The sequence below is a fragment of the Mytilus galloprovincialis genome, chromosome 10 (genome assembly GCF_965363235.1).
Source record: "Mytilus galloprovincialis chromosome 10, xbMytGall1.hap1.1, whole genome shotgun sequence".
Taxonomy (NCBI): domain Eukaryota; kingdom Metazoa; phylum Mollusca; class Bivalvia; order Mytilida; family Mytilidae; genus Mytilus; species Mytilus galloprovincialis.
Genome location: NC_134847.1, coordinates 60027424 through 60043936, shown reverse-complemented (window position 1 = coordinate 60043936; position 16513 = coordinate 60027424). Strand labels below are relative to the sequence as shown.

General features: G+C 33.6%; 1 protein-coding gene across 1 annotated transcript in view; it reads right to left on the bottom strand.

Annotated features, from left to right (window-relative positions):
- Positions 1-3083, bottom strand: part of LOC143048006 (pyridine nucleotide-disulfide oxidoreductase domain-containing protein 1-like) — an 85901-nt gene extending 82818 nt beyond the window's left edge. The window contains exon 1 of the mRNA XM_076221423.1: positions 2976-3083. Coding sequence (XP_076077538.1) covers positions 2976-3050 — 75 coding nt within the window. The 5' untranslated portion in view covers positions 3051-3083. The remainder of the gene's footprint in view (positions 1-2975) is intronic.
- Positions 3084-16513: the final 13430 nt, after the last annotated feature.

Sequence of the window (16513 nt, the reverse complement as noted above, 5' to 3'; positions counted from 1 at the left end):
TAATTAGTAGTTGGACAGCTGAAATCTACCTGTTCAGGTGACAGGTGAACTATGATCAGTACCGGACATCGTATAAATTGATCGGTTTAATCACAAATATTTTCTTACATTTCAGCGGTTTGTATCTAATTGATTTCGTTCTAAAGATTAAAATTATTAGAAATTAGTTTATCAAAATGATTTGATGAAAAATTTTAAGGTTTTAAATAAAAAATCGTCAGAACTATGTCGTATGAACTAGAACACGTGTGCGCATGTGCACAGGTGGGAAATTTAATAATGCATCCTACATTTCTTCAAAAATGCTAAAATTATCAATGATACCTGTATCTAACGTTCAATTCAAGTATTTTGTTGAAGAAATAACGTGGAAAGAGCTTCTTCTCTCAGTCGTGCTTTGTAAAAATACACGGATTTTACGTATCCGTTTATGGTCCATGTTTTACCATTGTCAAGTCAACATCCGGTTGAAAACGAAAGTAGTTTTTGACAATGTCATTTTGCACAAATAAAAAGTTTATGGCAGATATGAGCACGCTGATGTGCACACTTTGAATGATGCACTGCCAATTTAACAGTAACATCCTAACATCAAATTCATATCATATCAAAGTAAAGTTTAAAATCGTTTTTTTTTTAATGTAATGTCAATCATTGGAATTAATGGCCATCTGATTACCATAATTGCCTTTTGTGACTAAGTCTTAAGGGATTAAAATCGGGATCAGATATGAAATGTCCGGCTGGCTCAAATTTTTTTTGGAAGCCCTGTGTTTAAGTGAATTGTTAATTTCAAATGTTTTACATTCATGCATTTGTCATATTGCTAAATAAACACCCTAAGGGGTCATGCCATTAATACTTATAGAATTGAAAGGGCTGATTATTGTTACATAAACAAATCTGAATTCTAATCTGAATAATTACTTACTAATTAGTGACAGTACATATACATTATTTAAATGTACTTTTTCTTACATGTAATTGTTAATTCTTAATAGGAGTTATATTTAAAAAAAAGTTTTTTGCTTTATGATTTACAGTTTTACCAATCCAGACAAACAAAAAAGGTTATATATATCTCAAATGTATAAAATTTGTGTTTGATCACTGAATCCTCTATAAAATTCAGACCAGTATTTTATATTACCCACTACTGCCCAGTATTACCCACTAAAACCCAGTAAAACCCGGGTTTTCCCAGTAATTCCCACTGGGCTGGGCAATACTCATAAAACCCGGGTTTTTGCCAACCCTGATTGAAACGTTTAAATCCGCTGGAATTGCTTGCACCTGTCTATGTCAGGAATCTGATGTTCAGTAGTTGTCATTTGTTGATGTGGTTCATAAGTGTTTCTCATTTCTCTTTTATTTTGAGGATTAGACAGTTACATGTACAAATGTAGTTTCACCATTTGAATGGTTTTACACAGTAATTTTTGGAGCCCTTCATAGCTTGCTGTTTGGTGTGAGCCAACTTCTCAGCCAAGGCTCCGTGTTGAAGACTGTACTTTAAACTATAATGGTCTACTTTTATAAATTGTGACTTGGATGGACACTGACACTCATACCACATCTTTTTATATCTATAATGTAAATAAACCAAACAATATCATGGCTACCATATTAACTGAGTAGTAATACAAATTTTAAATGCAAGCAAAAGCTTCGGTGGTTACCCACAACTTGGCCTCAAGTACCTTTTGGCATTAGTCTGTTAAAAAACAGTACAAGTTCATAAGTAGAGAAAGAACTTGAGCATTTTCTCAAAGAAAAATACTGACAATTAAAATGTCAATTGTTCTTGAACAATTGAGAGGTCTTTCCTTTTATAATGTAAAATATATGTTCAAATAGACGTAGAATGTATTGAAAAGCTTTAAAACACACTGAAAATCCTTTAAATAAGGTCAAAAAGACATAATTCGCTATATGGGACATGACCTTGACCTTTGACCTTTTGACCTTTGTCAAGGTCATTAGTCCCCAATGTCATTGCTGAAGACCCCATGGGTCTAGGACCTTTGGTTATATAGTAAAAGCTGATTTTGTCTTTTCAGAAACCTAAAACAGGGGTTATTCCCCTTACAGAAAGGTCAAATCTCTTTGGTCAAAATGTAACAAAGTTGCGCCTTAATGACCCAAACATTTTCCACTATTCAAAACTTCTGTAAGTATAATGGTTTCTGAGATTATCCCATAACAAGGTGTTAGGTCAAAGGTCAAGGTCAACATACAAATTTGACCTTGAGGTATTTTTCAAAGATACATGAATTGATGATGATTGGTGAAGATCCTAGGTGTCTACGACTTACGGTTTCTGAGTTTTGGTGGCCAACCGACACCGGTTAATTTTGAGAGGGGCATAACCCTACCAATGAGTCGTTGAATCTTTTCGATCCAAATGTAACGAAGAACCGGGGTCTGGTCCTGAACAAATTTCACCCTTCGGTTTTTTTCTACCTATTACGGTTACGGTGTTGGAACGATAACAAGGTTTTTGGGTTTCGGAGGGATTACTCCGAACCGACAAAATATTTCGACTCACAGGGTGAGTTCCGGATAGGTATTCATGACACCGATACAAAGTGTGAACATGAAAGCGACACGTCTTATGGTTAACGCGGATAAATTTGTCAAAGTTTGGCGGAAGAATAATAATAATAATAAACAGAAGAAATACAGTAAGGTCTTTCCTTATAGAAAAAGGAAAGACCTTAATAAAATGTATAAATGACTATTTTGTATAAAATGCATGACACAAAATCCCAACACTTATAAGCAAATAAACTGTATGTGTGTACTTATCCTACATTGGCTAGAGGTATAGGGGGAGGGTTGAAATCTCACAAAATATTTTTAACAAGACGAATTTTTGAGCATGTCCGAAGTCAGGAGCCTCTGAACCTTTGTTAAGTCTTGTAGGTTTTTAAATTGAAGTTCATGATAGGGATAGTGTTTAAATTAATCTTAACCTTCTCTGCACATGAAACACCAGCTATTCCACCTCCAACAACAATGAATTTGTAAAACTTAATTTTACTATCCATCGCTCAATGGGCGCTGCCATTACACATTCCCGGATGTAGAATAAAAGATAGATTTCATCGAAACAATAAAAAAAAACATGAATGTTGGTATATATACTTCTGACCCAAAAATAATACAAAAATTGCCACCACGAGTGAAAATTGCAACAGGGGTATACATCCTACAATCCCAAAGAGCCAAATATAACTCTAATGCAGTGGATCCAACATGTCAATTATGCAAAAATGGAGAGGAAACATTATCCCATTTCCTGCTTACTTGTGTAACTCTAGACGCTGTAAGAAAACCCATATTGGAAAAAATAGTGAGAACTGCTGGTAGAATTTTCTCTGAGAGCAACAGACTCAATAACATTGAACTACTCCGATTGATTTGCGATCCTTACAACTATTGCAAAAGTAACAGTGATCAAATATTTGATAATATATCAAAAATTCTTGAACCTCAATGTAGGAAAATGTTACACCTACTCCATACAACAAGATATAGACTTCTCGGTCTGGATACTAAACAACTCAAAAAGAGGAGGAAAGTTTAAGACTATTAGTTAATTATATAAAATTGTATATAATTAAAGTGTTATGTAAGTGACTCAGCATAAGACAGTCCAAATTATCACTTCTTATTTAGATAATTTTAGATTTTAAAATTGCCTATTGCGTATAGTATAAATTGACATTTGTGTATATAATATTCCGGTGGATGGAACCATTATTTGTGTGATAATTACCGTATCATGGTCATACGGTCTGATTAGTCAGAGGCTAAACGTCAGGTTCGGGTAAATCTGTTAACGATATTTCTGTTATTTCATTGGTTATAAATACTGCTTCGCGGATGTTTCCGGAATGATTTTTTGGGAAATGAAGGTCTTTTTAACGTCTGATTGGCTATTAATGAGTGGCATGCATTATATGTTCAACGCGTCCGTAAGTGGGGTCGGATTGAAATCATGATACTAGGTTATATGTACATATTATGATAAAGTGTTCATTTGCTATAGTGATTAATTATGATGATAACTCACGACAAACTGTCAATTTGGTGCAGATTATATAATCTTGTGACAATGTGGTGATTTAATCTTGTAATTATGTTGCTATTTTGTTAAGAAACTGTACATTTATGTATTATTGCTATTCTTTAAAAATAGAACAGTAATGCGTATAATTTACACTTTAAACTGCGTATTAAAACGGTTAAATGATTGAGATCGACGAGCATTGAGATACTTTTGTGTTAGATTTCTTCGTAAGCTTAGATTTTAAATAGTAAATACATAAAATGTATGCTCTATGTATAAAAATAATAACGATTTATTTTTCATTGCTTGGACATATTGATTAGAAAATATTAGAATCATGGAATTTACCGAAGATGTAATTTCGTTTCCAGCATTCATCGCTTCATTGATTTCTGGTGTAAATAAACAAACCCGACGATACTTATTAGCAGAATACAAAAATTACAAGGTGAGCAATATGGTTTCTTATGTTCAAAGAGGCCTACACCAAGCACCACTGTATTGTTATTTGCAAGGGTTTCAGTGCACTATATGATACTATAGTGTCAGCTGTTGCAAATTATATAATTTATCTTTAGCTCTATATTTTGACAATGACCCCCAATGCAATCATTTATACGATCCTTCGAACCCCCAAAAAAAACTTGCAATACAGTGAACTCCCAAATAGATGTTTGCATGTGGGGTAGATAGTTTAATGATCTTTGATGTACTCGTACCTGATAATTTATTCTTTGTAGCTGTCAGGAGACTGATTTAGAAGGGGGCCAGGGGGCATGCAATCCTTTTTGGGGAAATTTGGTGGGCCTGCACTCATGAAAATTTCTGGATCCGCCACTGGTTGTTGGACCATAATAGTCCCAGTATGAACACAGTGGTGATCAGCAGTCATTATAAAAAAAGAAGATGTGGTATGATTGCCCATGAGACAACTGTCTACAAGAGACCAAAATGACACAGACATGAACAACTATAGGTCAATGATGATCAAAATCTATACAACATAGTCAGCTATAAAGGCCCTGATATGACATGTAAAACAATTCAAACCAGAAAACCAACGGCCTTATTTATATAAAAAAATGAACGAAAACAAATATGTAACACATAAACAAACAACAACCACTGAGTTGTAGGCTCCTGACTTGGGACAGACACATACATAAATAATGTGGCGTGGTAAACATGTTAGCGGGATTCTGATCCCCCCCAAACCTTGGACAGTGGTACATGTATAACAGTACAACATAAGAACGAACTATAAAACTCAGTCAAAAAAGTCTTAACTCATCAGATTGCCCATTGATATATCAAAAGCACTGAAAATTTTATTTGATATGTCTGATTTCAATTTATTCACATCATCAGGTCTAAATACACTTAGTATATTTTTTCATAACAAACATTACTATTTGGTTGATTATCTAGGGAATCACTGAAGCATGACTGGAGAAGTCGCCCCCTTCCCCCTTATTGTCCCACCTGACCTAAGAATCTGTCCGTTCTTAAACCATTAACGTCATACATGTACAACAATTACTTTTCCATTGTGGCATCATATATTTTGTATTAAAACATCAAAATTTTACATGGAATATTTGTGATGTACAAGTACAGTTTGTAATGGTGGACATATTCATATTGTAGCAATAAGGTGTATTCAAAGCAAAATAATTAATAATAAATCAACTCAATGGATAGAAGCATACTGTTTAGTCAATTTTTTTTTCACACAGCATCTGCATAGAGTGATGAGATATAAATCAGGAGATCAATCACTGGTTTTGGAGGCAAGAATTTTCATATTTTACTTATTTGGGTAGATACATGTAACACAACATTTATTTTATCTCGTCATAATACCTGTACGCTCAGTGTTCTTCATGAAAACTATCACACTGATTTTAAATCATTATAGGAAAGCAAAGTGTATAAGCAAACATTTCAGGAGGCTGACTGCAATAGTCTGTATATTATCTGAAAAAGCTTATTTCTTGTCAACTTTCTTATTATTTCAAACATTTTAATAGATGTCTCCCAAATTTGATGTCTTTCTATAACATTGTATAAGCTTTTTTCAAAGTCATTTTCATTTATTTTTCAACCCGGCCCAGAAATATGTGGTTACCTTTAATATAGCTGATTTAGGGAAAGGCGACCTGGGTGAAACAAAGGCTATATTTATTGTCAATGCAAACATTTTACCTGTTCAACACCAAATGCTGTCAAGTTTGGGGTCTCTGGCCATGCCATGACTTTTTTTTAATAATAATAATTCATGTTACATGTACTTGTACATCTCCTTTGAATTTGTTTGCTTATTTGTTCTATGGTCTCTCTATGCATATCTATCTATATACCCCATTTTCATGGTCCTACAAAAATGTTTAAAATGTATACATTTTACTTTTTTCTAGCTTCTCTCATGTGACAGCTGTACCTTTTTGGTCACTATTTATGTGTTGCGTTTAAATAGGAATTGTAACACTTTACAGTGACTGAACAGGTAAAAGAAATACTTCTCAAGAAACAGAAAAAAGAAAACTACTTGGAACAGCACCAGACTACATGTATGTATGAATAGAAACTAAGATCGGAATAGCATGGAGGATATTATATGTCCTTGTGAATAAGCAAGGAAAGCTTTTAATAATAGTGCCTATTTTTTAATTTACTCTATTTTTCATTCATTATCTGTGCAAATTTCAACATAATATGTCATAAATTCTTATCTAACTATACTCAAACTTTTAGTGGTGGATTCAGAAATTTTCATAAGCGAGAGCCCACTGACTGCCTAAGAAGGGGCCAACTCCAGTCATGCTTCAGTGATTCCCTATAAAAAAACAAAATTTTCCTACAAAAGGGATGGCCCAGGCCCCCTGAAAAACCCTCTTAATTCCACCCCTGACTTTAATTTAATATGACAAGTGTTTCATTTACCAAAATTCTGGTGCGTTTCTGTGATAGATATCATGCACAATTTTATAAATGAGAGGGGAAAGAAGATCCACATGTGGTGTACCTGCACATGACAATTGCAAACTGCCCCATTTTTTCTATCACAACCAATCAACTGATCATGCTGAAACTGACATTACCAGAGAGTACACATCAAATGAAAAATCACAAATAACTGATACATATAATCAGATATTTAGAAATAATTATCTTTTAAATTTATTACAAAAAAAATGTGTGCTCAATCTTGTAGATAGATATAACTGGATCAAATATACATGTATGTAAGTACCAAAGACAACTGTCTATCCAAGTCATAATTTATAAAAGTAAATTATTAAAGGTTGGAGTTTAGTCTTCAACACAAAGCAGCACTTTTATATATTCAATCAATCATGACAATGGCATTTGGGGTTAAACATGAGTATTACTTCCTGTTCGGTGGCATAGTTAAATAGAAGTCAATACGTTCTTGCTCAATCCTATGTCGCTTTGAAGGTGTCATGATTGTCATCCTCAGACTTAGCAATGTGTTACTGTAATTTGAATTTCAAAACAACTGAGTGACGTTTTTCGAAGCACTGGTCAACTCTACCATAGCGAATCACATTACTTTGACAATCAGTAAATTCCAGCCAAAAATATCTTTATAAGTAAAGAATTGTCACATAAATATAAAAAAATAGAGTACACAGGAAATCGCAAAGTTCACATAGTCTAGTATGATTAATCATTTAAAAAAAAAAATGAGCAAAAGGGGGGGGGAATGGGGTGTACGCCTTATACATCCCCCTCTGGATCCGCCACTTCCTTCTGTTGTTGTCCATTTTGTCAAGTAGTAATCCTCAAAAGTACTTGTAGGTTATATGCTATTTTTATAAAGTTGATTATAGACACAAAATACATTTTATTATAATATCATTCCCCATTTCCATTCTCAACTTTATAAAATCTCCTTCCATTATAACACAAGTAGACCAATAATACACCAAAAATGACAAATTAGTAGAAAAAAGCGCATGTTTTCATATTTCTTGAAGTGCAATATTCCAATAAAAATAAACTACTCACAAACCACTGATCTCAATATAATCAGCTATAATACGGCAAGCTTTTTAGAAAAGCTATTACTTGTTATATATATATTCGTGGTGGTGGATGTCACTCCAGCTATAATTGGAGGTGTGCCTTGACTGGCAGAATTTATTATACAGATTACAGATAGGGTTACACTAATGACTGGACCGAATGACAGGACCGAATGACAGGACCAAATGAAAAATGCTAATAACTTTTTCATTTCTCAAAGGATTGATCTCAAATTTGAAATATAATAAGATTTCATCATTTGATAAATAGATTTAAGAAAAAAATTAAAAAGTTTTGTAAGAAACTTTAGAAAATGTGACATGACCAACTTTGATAATGACAGGACCAACATCGAGAATGACAGGACCAAATAAAAATGCTAATAACTTTTTTGTTTTTCAAAGGAATTATTCAGATTTGAATGATTTTGCGATGATACAAATATTAAACTTTACAATATGAATAAATATCTTTAACCAATGAATTCAAATAGCAAAAGCTATGCAATTAACAAATATATACTTATTAAGCTTCATGTAAATTATTTAACAATGAAATACATTAAATATGAAGTTTGGAGTTTTACCAAGGGAGCTAATAATTAATTAATAACACTGTCTGCCACACAGCATTTCGGGGGCTCTCCCTCTGGTACCTTTCGTCCCTCTTTTATAGCTGACTATGCGGGGGTTTTTCTTATTATTTGGGGCATTATGATGAGCTATAGTTGTTAATTTCTGTGTCATTTAGTCTCTTGGCAATCATAATAGATCATAATAGATATTCTTTTATATACATGTACATAGCGATGTCGTTATATACGACATGTTATGTCGAAATTACGATATATATATAGCGATGTCGTAATAACAACATGTTATGTCGAAATTACGACATGCTATGTCGTAATTACGACATAATTATTTTAATTTTTGAATGGCCTTTATCGGTTTCCGTATATTATACATCCCTAATGGTCGTTTAATGCGTCAATTATAGTCCAGGGAATCTGAGGTGAAAAGTGGCTCAACCTCAAAGTAATTGTAACAGAAACAATTTATATCAATTTTGTTTCATTGGAAACCTGGTAGTGACATATTAAAAATCGCCGTTTCACAGACCACGGGAAATTTGTGTTTTGGGGGTAAGAAGGGGATTTTTATGTAAAAATCGCTAAAAACTGGAAATTTATTCTTTTTTTAAATTTTTACTCGGAGTCCCTATTTTTTCAGGAAACGTTTCGATCATATGTACCATCGTGATGAAATCTTAAAAATGCATAGCCGTAAGTTTTTTTGAGAATAATTAAACGGTGATTTTGAATAGAAAATCACTGAAAACTGGAAAAATTTATAAATCTAAAAAAAAATTAATTCATCCCGTGTTATATTAACATGAAGAATTTTAATTCCTCAAACTTGAACAGACTTCAACAGAAAAATCGTATTCATTATTTTGACACATCAGTGTAGTTTAAATAAAAGACACAGTCATAGAAGAGGGAGACCAAAAAACAATATTTGAATTCATATTGTTATAAAGTAAATCTTATAAAACAAAATTTCGTTCACAATTTTGGTTTAAATGTGATAGAGAAAAATCACCAAACAATCATGTATATGTAAGAATTAAATGTCACTATCATCCTCATCTTCAGGAATCTCAAATATTTTACAGTTTGAACAGTTCAATGCCTTACATTCGCTACATGCTGAGCTTCAATCAAGACGGTCACCGTTTTTTTCTACAAGTGCATCTGCGTGTATCGCAACCAGATTTGCATTTACATCTGATCACATGCAATAAATTATTTGGAGCAGGAGGCAAAATCGTTCTAATTGGACAAAGTGATTTACCTTGTAGAACCCATCCCCAGTCTGATGGACTAAACATATGGACCGAGTCATTTATCCATTCTTGGATCTGATAATATGCACGCTTACAGTGTTGAGACGTTGCTTCTGAAGTAGGTGGCAAGGACTGAACATGTACGCAAGACAAAGAATTGGTAAGAACTTTATGGTTAAATTTTCTGTAGCGTAACTGTCTAAGCTTTCTCCTGTCTCACCTCCGTATAATATAACAAGATCTGACTGTCCTGATTGTATAACATCATCTGACGTTGCATCCTGTTTTAAAAATATTGAAGCTAACTCTCTGAAAGTGGCATTCTCAAGCAACCGCTTTAGTCCTTCCTTCAGGGCTTTCCTATACCGTAAAGTGTAGATGTCGTGTCACACCCTGTGATAGCATGAATAAATGGTAACAAATAGACTATTTTATTTCCAAGGAACTCTTTGGTGTTTTTAATATCCCAAACCTTAGACTTTCGAATTTTATCAGATTGAAAAAACAATGGTTTAGAATTTTCCTCTGCATGGAAAAGTAGTAGTATGAGAACATCAGTGTCTTCACCAACGACAACAGTAGGGTAACAAGATGCATAGCGTACAGGAGTTGATGCAATAAGAACATCAGCATCAGCAGCTGCTTGAAGAGAAATAAATCCTTCATTATCCATTTTATTACAAAGTATATTGATAAAGTTTTGCTTGTTTTCTCCATTAGCTAAGAAAATGTCCTTCTTTGATTTAAACGGTGTGCTATCTTTAAATGAGATGTTTGTACCAGTCACCCCTTTCGATCTCCGTTCATGTACATGATCTTTTGTCGTTGGTCCGGAACCATACCCATCAAAGACGATTATTGGAATGGGATATCTGCTATTATTATGGTCGATGTATGACTGACATATTTCTGCCAATGTCGCACCTTTTTTCCATGGGATTCGCTGTATCAGGGAACCGTCGTCGATTACGTGATGAACATCGGTACCATGGTCATCTGAAAATACACAACTTCCCGTGTTCCATATTTCATCCGCCAATGATGATTTCTGTGCCTGTCGTATCAACCCAGACGGTTCAAACAGCTGATACAGCGCTTAGCTCGTACTTGAAGACTTCAGATACACCTGGAAACATTGTATTAGCAGTGGTAACTAGTCGTTGAAACAACAATTGTTGATCGACAGATATTTCTTCATTATCTTCTTTGATATTTAATTTTGAAAATAGAGTTGTAATTTGATTTTTTCTTTTGAATACAAACTCGTCGATACATTTACCTTCCATTGCCGATATTATATTGTGTCCTATGACCAGTGCATTGTCAGAATTTACGTTGCTGTCGCCAGTTGTTCCTGTTTCGATGTTTCGGAGTTATTTATCGATTGAAAATGGACTTCTTTCTCCAAGAAAGTCAAGAAATGTTATTGTGTCTTTGGTATCCCGTTCCTTTCTTGAAATTCACATTTCTTTGCCTCGTTCATCTGGATATTCTGTGGCATAGACAAAATCCACAATGATCTCTGAGCATCCATCATCCCTCGACCTCTTGTGAGACCTCCAGTTGTTTTAATGTATCTCATCAGAACCTGCTCGATGACCAGACCCGATGATAAACCTGACCAGAACCGATCACTTCTTCTCATCACATGGAAGCCTGACATGAGAACTTCATTAATTACAGGATTTGTTCTTGATAACCCATGCATTTGCTGCAGGTATACATACGCTGATTTGAGATATAAGTTATGTCCTGCAGCAGCAAAGTATGGTAACATCTCTTTAATGGTTTGAAGATGAAGGGTCCAGTTTCCAGTTCTTTCAGCTTTGATGAAATTACGCAGCAACTCCACCATATCCATATATAAAAACCATAGTCGAACTGTCCGGTATTCGATATGTGATTTTCTAAAAGTTGATATACTGTCGCGTATTGTTCTCAATACCTCATTCTGATCAAGGGTGTCTACTGGAACACGTCGTTCGAGGATTTCATCAAAAACAACTCAATTCATTTAAATCCTGAGTAAAAGTGTTTTCACTTTTTCAGAGTCTTTAAGAAATGAAAAATGTTCTCCATTTTCAGTGTCATTATCTTCAAGACAGTGGAAGATACCCGAAACTGTTCGCACAACAATAATGAGGTTAAAGCATTATAAATCAAGAAATGACCGCGTGCTGCTCTCGCAATTGCCTTTCCGGTTAACATATGCGAAACACCGTTAGGTGTGTAGATAGTTTACATGAGCTCAGCAAGTCCTGATCCTCTCATAATGTTACCAATCGACCCAAGGAAGCTCATTTCGAGGTGAAAACCTCCTAATCTAAGAACTGTCGATTTCAAATCGCTGTCCTTTGGTTCGTTGTCAATGATTGTAAGTGCTTTCCATTAAAGCGGTTGATCAAATGTAAGCATGGGATTAGCTCTGTACTAAAACGCTTCATTTCATACGAACTTCATGGTCGAAAAGATACATGAAAGGTTTCCCGGCTCAATGTTTATTATAGGCAAACATACAATTCACGATTTATCAGGGTATGCTCCATCTTGCACTAAATTACACATTGCTGACCACCCAATCCTTTTCTTTGGCCAAAGAGTAATACAGAGAAGACTGATATTATCGGGTAACGTATCCGACTGTTGCGCTGCAAGTGATTCGAATTTTAAAATAACTTTTGATATTCGGTCAAAGTTGTACCGATGGAGATCGATTTTCCCTATTTGTAAAATATCGTCAAGCGAAACATTTAATCTCTGCACAATAGTTTGGTAGTTATATCCAGGTGTGATGCCTGCTATTATCCCCATGATAGTGAAATGTTTACAAACAGTTAAAAGAACACATTTAAAACGTAAATATATTTATTTGACCACCCCGTGTTTAGGCTTTTACCGTTTACCGCCATCTTGGGTTGTACAATATTAGTAAACAACCGGTCTAGTTCTTTGTAATAATCTGCAAATTTTGAGACAGATCGTTTACAATTTATGTTTAAGACTGTTTATTTGTATGAAGAAACAAACGTAAATAAACTCATCATAGATACCAGGACTAAATTTAGTATATACGCCAGACGCGCGTTTCGTCTACAAATGACTCATCAGTGGCGCTCGAATCCAAAAAAGTTAAAAAGGCCAAATAAATAGAGCATTGAGAACCAAAATTCCTAAAAGTTTTGCCAAATACAGCTAAGGTAGTCTATGTCTGAGGTAAAAAAGCCTTAGTTTTTCAAAAAATTCAAAAATTGTAAACAGTAAATTTATAAATATAACCAAATCAATGACAATTCATGTCAGGACAATTGATTGCATTATCCAAAATATTTAAACAAATATAAAACACTTGTGTTATTTAGAATGCATTTTTCGACTTGTGAGTTTTTAATATCTTCTTTGTATCTCCATCTCATTTCAACGGTCTCTTCAGCATTAATATCTATCACAGATGTTTGTGAAAAAAAGTCTTTGGAAGGAACCCAATAATTATAATACTGTTTTTATTGTTGTTATTCTAAATTTGCAAAGAAAACTGAAATCTACGATTTATGCAAAAATATGACAATTCGAAATACTTCATATTTAATAATAGGCTATACAAAATCTGATTCTTTCATTCAGAACTCCATTTGCACCCACAGAGAATAAAGGATTAAGTAAGAATTGTATATTTGATAAAAAACAAGATTGCCCACCTCAAGAAAATTAAATTATTGTTATCTCGATTTCAAATTGGTATATCCTTATTATACATACATCCCTTATGGTCGTTTAATGCGTCACTTATGCATATATACATATATATCATTTGGTTAACGTCATCATGTATGAGTTTTCCTGGTAAATTGTAAAATTAAGAAAAGCCCTCAGACGGATGCATCAAATTTATGTTTTTCAGTTTACAAGAGTATATATGTAAGGAGTCGGTTAGTCACTAATATAAAGATAGCGAAATGTTTACGGACAGTTAAAAGAACACATTTAAAGCGTAAATATATTTATTTGACCACCCAGTGTTTAGGCTTTTACCGTTTACTGCCATCTTGGGTTGTACAATATCAGTACACAACCGGTCTAGTTCTTGTCTTGTCCTAATCGGCAAATTTTGAGACAGATCGTTTACAATTTATGTTTAAGACTTTTTATTTGTATGAAGAAACACACGTAATTGATTGCATTATCCAAAATATTTAAACAAATATAAAATATTTAGAATGAATTTTTCAACTTCGACATTTAAGGGGAAATAACTCTTATACAGTTTTACTTCCGCGTGTGAGTTTTTTTATATCTTTTTTGTATCCCTATCTCATTTCAACGGTATCTTCAGCATTAAGATCTATCGCAGATGTTTGTGAAAAAAAGTCTTTGGAAGGAACCCAATAATTAGGTCTTTCCACTTTTCTGTGGAAAGACCTATTGTTTTTCTTAGATTATTTTTTTTTTCTTTCGACAAATTTTGTTCTTGCGATAAACATTTGTTTCTAAATATGTCGCTTAGATATTTGGTATATGATATCGAACAGTTTATGCGCTTTTGAAATTTACCCTGCATAACCTAATACTTTTCTTTGTAGGAGTTATCTCCCCAAACACTGTTTTCCTTGTGTCCACGACTCCTTCGCAACCGTAAAAGATTACGACAAATTTATTTTACAAAATTGCTCGTTATATCCTTCTCATGATTTGTTCTATTTTGACCGAAGCGATATGAACGCTCCATATGAGAGTTATTTCCCCTTATGCATTTGATATAAGTGATATGCATTTCTATCTTGTAAACCATAAGTGATAGAGACCAAGGATCTTTTGATTTTAGGTCCTTGGTCCAAAAAAATGAAAATTAGGTCAAGGTCAAAGGTCAAGGTCATATTCTAATTTTTGAATTTGGCTTATTTTCACTCATTTTCATTAACCTTGTAATATATCGACAAATTATTTTGACTAAATTGTTAGTTGCGACATGTCGTAACTTAATAATTTTAGTTGAAAGGGTGCGTAGACAATGAATGGGAGTTTTCGCCCCTATCATATCTAACATTATATGTAAAGTGATATAGCTTACTAACCATACATATTAGAGACCTAGGGTCTTTTGACTTGAGATCCTCAGTTTGTGACCTTGAAATTGAGGTCAAGGTCATAGGTTAATTTGACGTTCTAGATTTTGACCTTTGCTTTAAATTCATATCTATATATCACAAAGCCATATGAACTGACATTTTAGACTGATTTTTAATATTTTAATATCAAAATAGGTATTAACTGGTGGAAAGACCTTCAATTGTTCTCTGGACAATTAGTTTTTAATTATAATATTAACATTGCTTTGTTTTTTGGTTTTTTTTTGTTGCTGTTATTCTTAATTTGCAAAGAAGACTGAAATCTACGATTTATGCAAAACTATGACATTTCGAAATATTTCATATTTGATAATAGGCTATACAAAATCTGATTCTTTCATTTAGAACTCCGTTTGCACCCACAGAGAATAAAGGAGTAAGTAAGAATTGTATATTTGAAAAAAAAACAAGATTGCCCACCTCAAGACAATTAAATTATTGTTATCTCGATTCACAAAATAAGAAGTGACAATTCCTTTCTTGAAATCAATATGAATAGCGTTTTCTATGTCTAATCTTGTTAATGATATTCGATTAAAAGAGAATAAACTGAGTAACTTGACATTTATATTGTATATTTATATTTATATCAAATATTGCTCGTCAGGGAAAAAAAGAATCTGTTAACCGACAAATACGGCCGTCAATGAAGCTAATACTAAAGACAGAAGATACATATAAGAAATATTCAAACTCATAGATAAAGGCAACAGTAGTACTGTGTTCAAAAGTCATATATTGATTGAGAGAAAACAAATCCGGGCTACAAACCAAAACCGAGAGAACTTTAACACACCAACTATAAGAGGAAAACAAAGGAACAAAGGAACAAGAGGAACAACGAAGTGCAACAAAAACAAACACCATATTCCTGACTTGGTCTTGATTTTTTTTCTCAATGCTCTTGAACTTTGTACTTGTTTGGCTTTATAACTATTTTGATCTGAGCATCACTGATAAGTCTTATGTAGAAGAAATGCGCGTCTGGCGTATTAAATCATAATCCTGGTACCTTTGATAACTATTGGTAAAGGACATTTTAAGAAAAAAATGGTTGATTGAACCTGGGACGCCAAAACCTCCGGCTTTATGACAATTTTAAACATATCGCTAAAACACTACGTGACAGAAATATAGCACAAACACACGCAAGAACATTTATAACAGAGAAACGTACAAACACATAATATAAAAGTGGACACAACACAACATTCAAACCACAGAACAACAACGAACATATTCCATCAACAATAAACACCACAGGGTATCAAAACCAGTGTCGCACTTATGTAAGTAACATGGATTCTCGAGCTTTATACCATTATTTTACCATATTCGTCCAAACATTTTCATGCCAATGATGGTATGGAAAGGCAATACTGTAAATCAACTTATTTTCGCGGATACTTTATTTCGT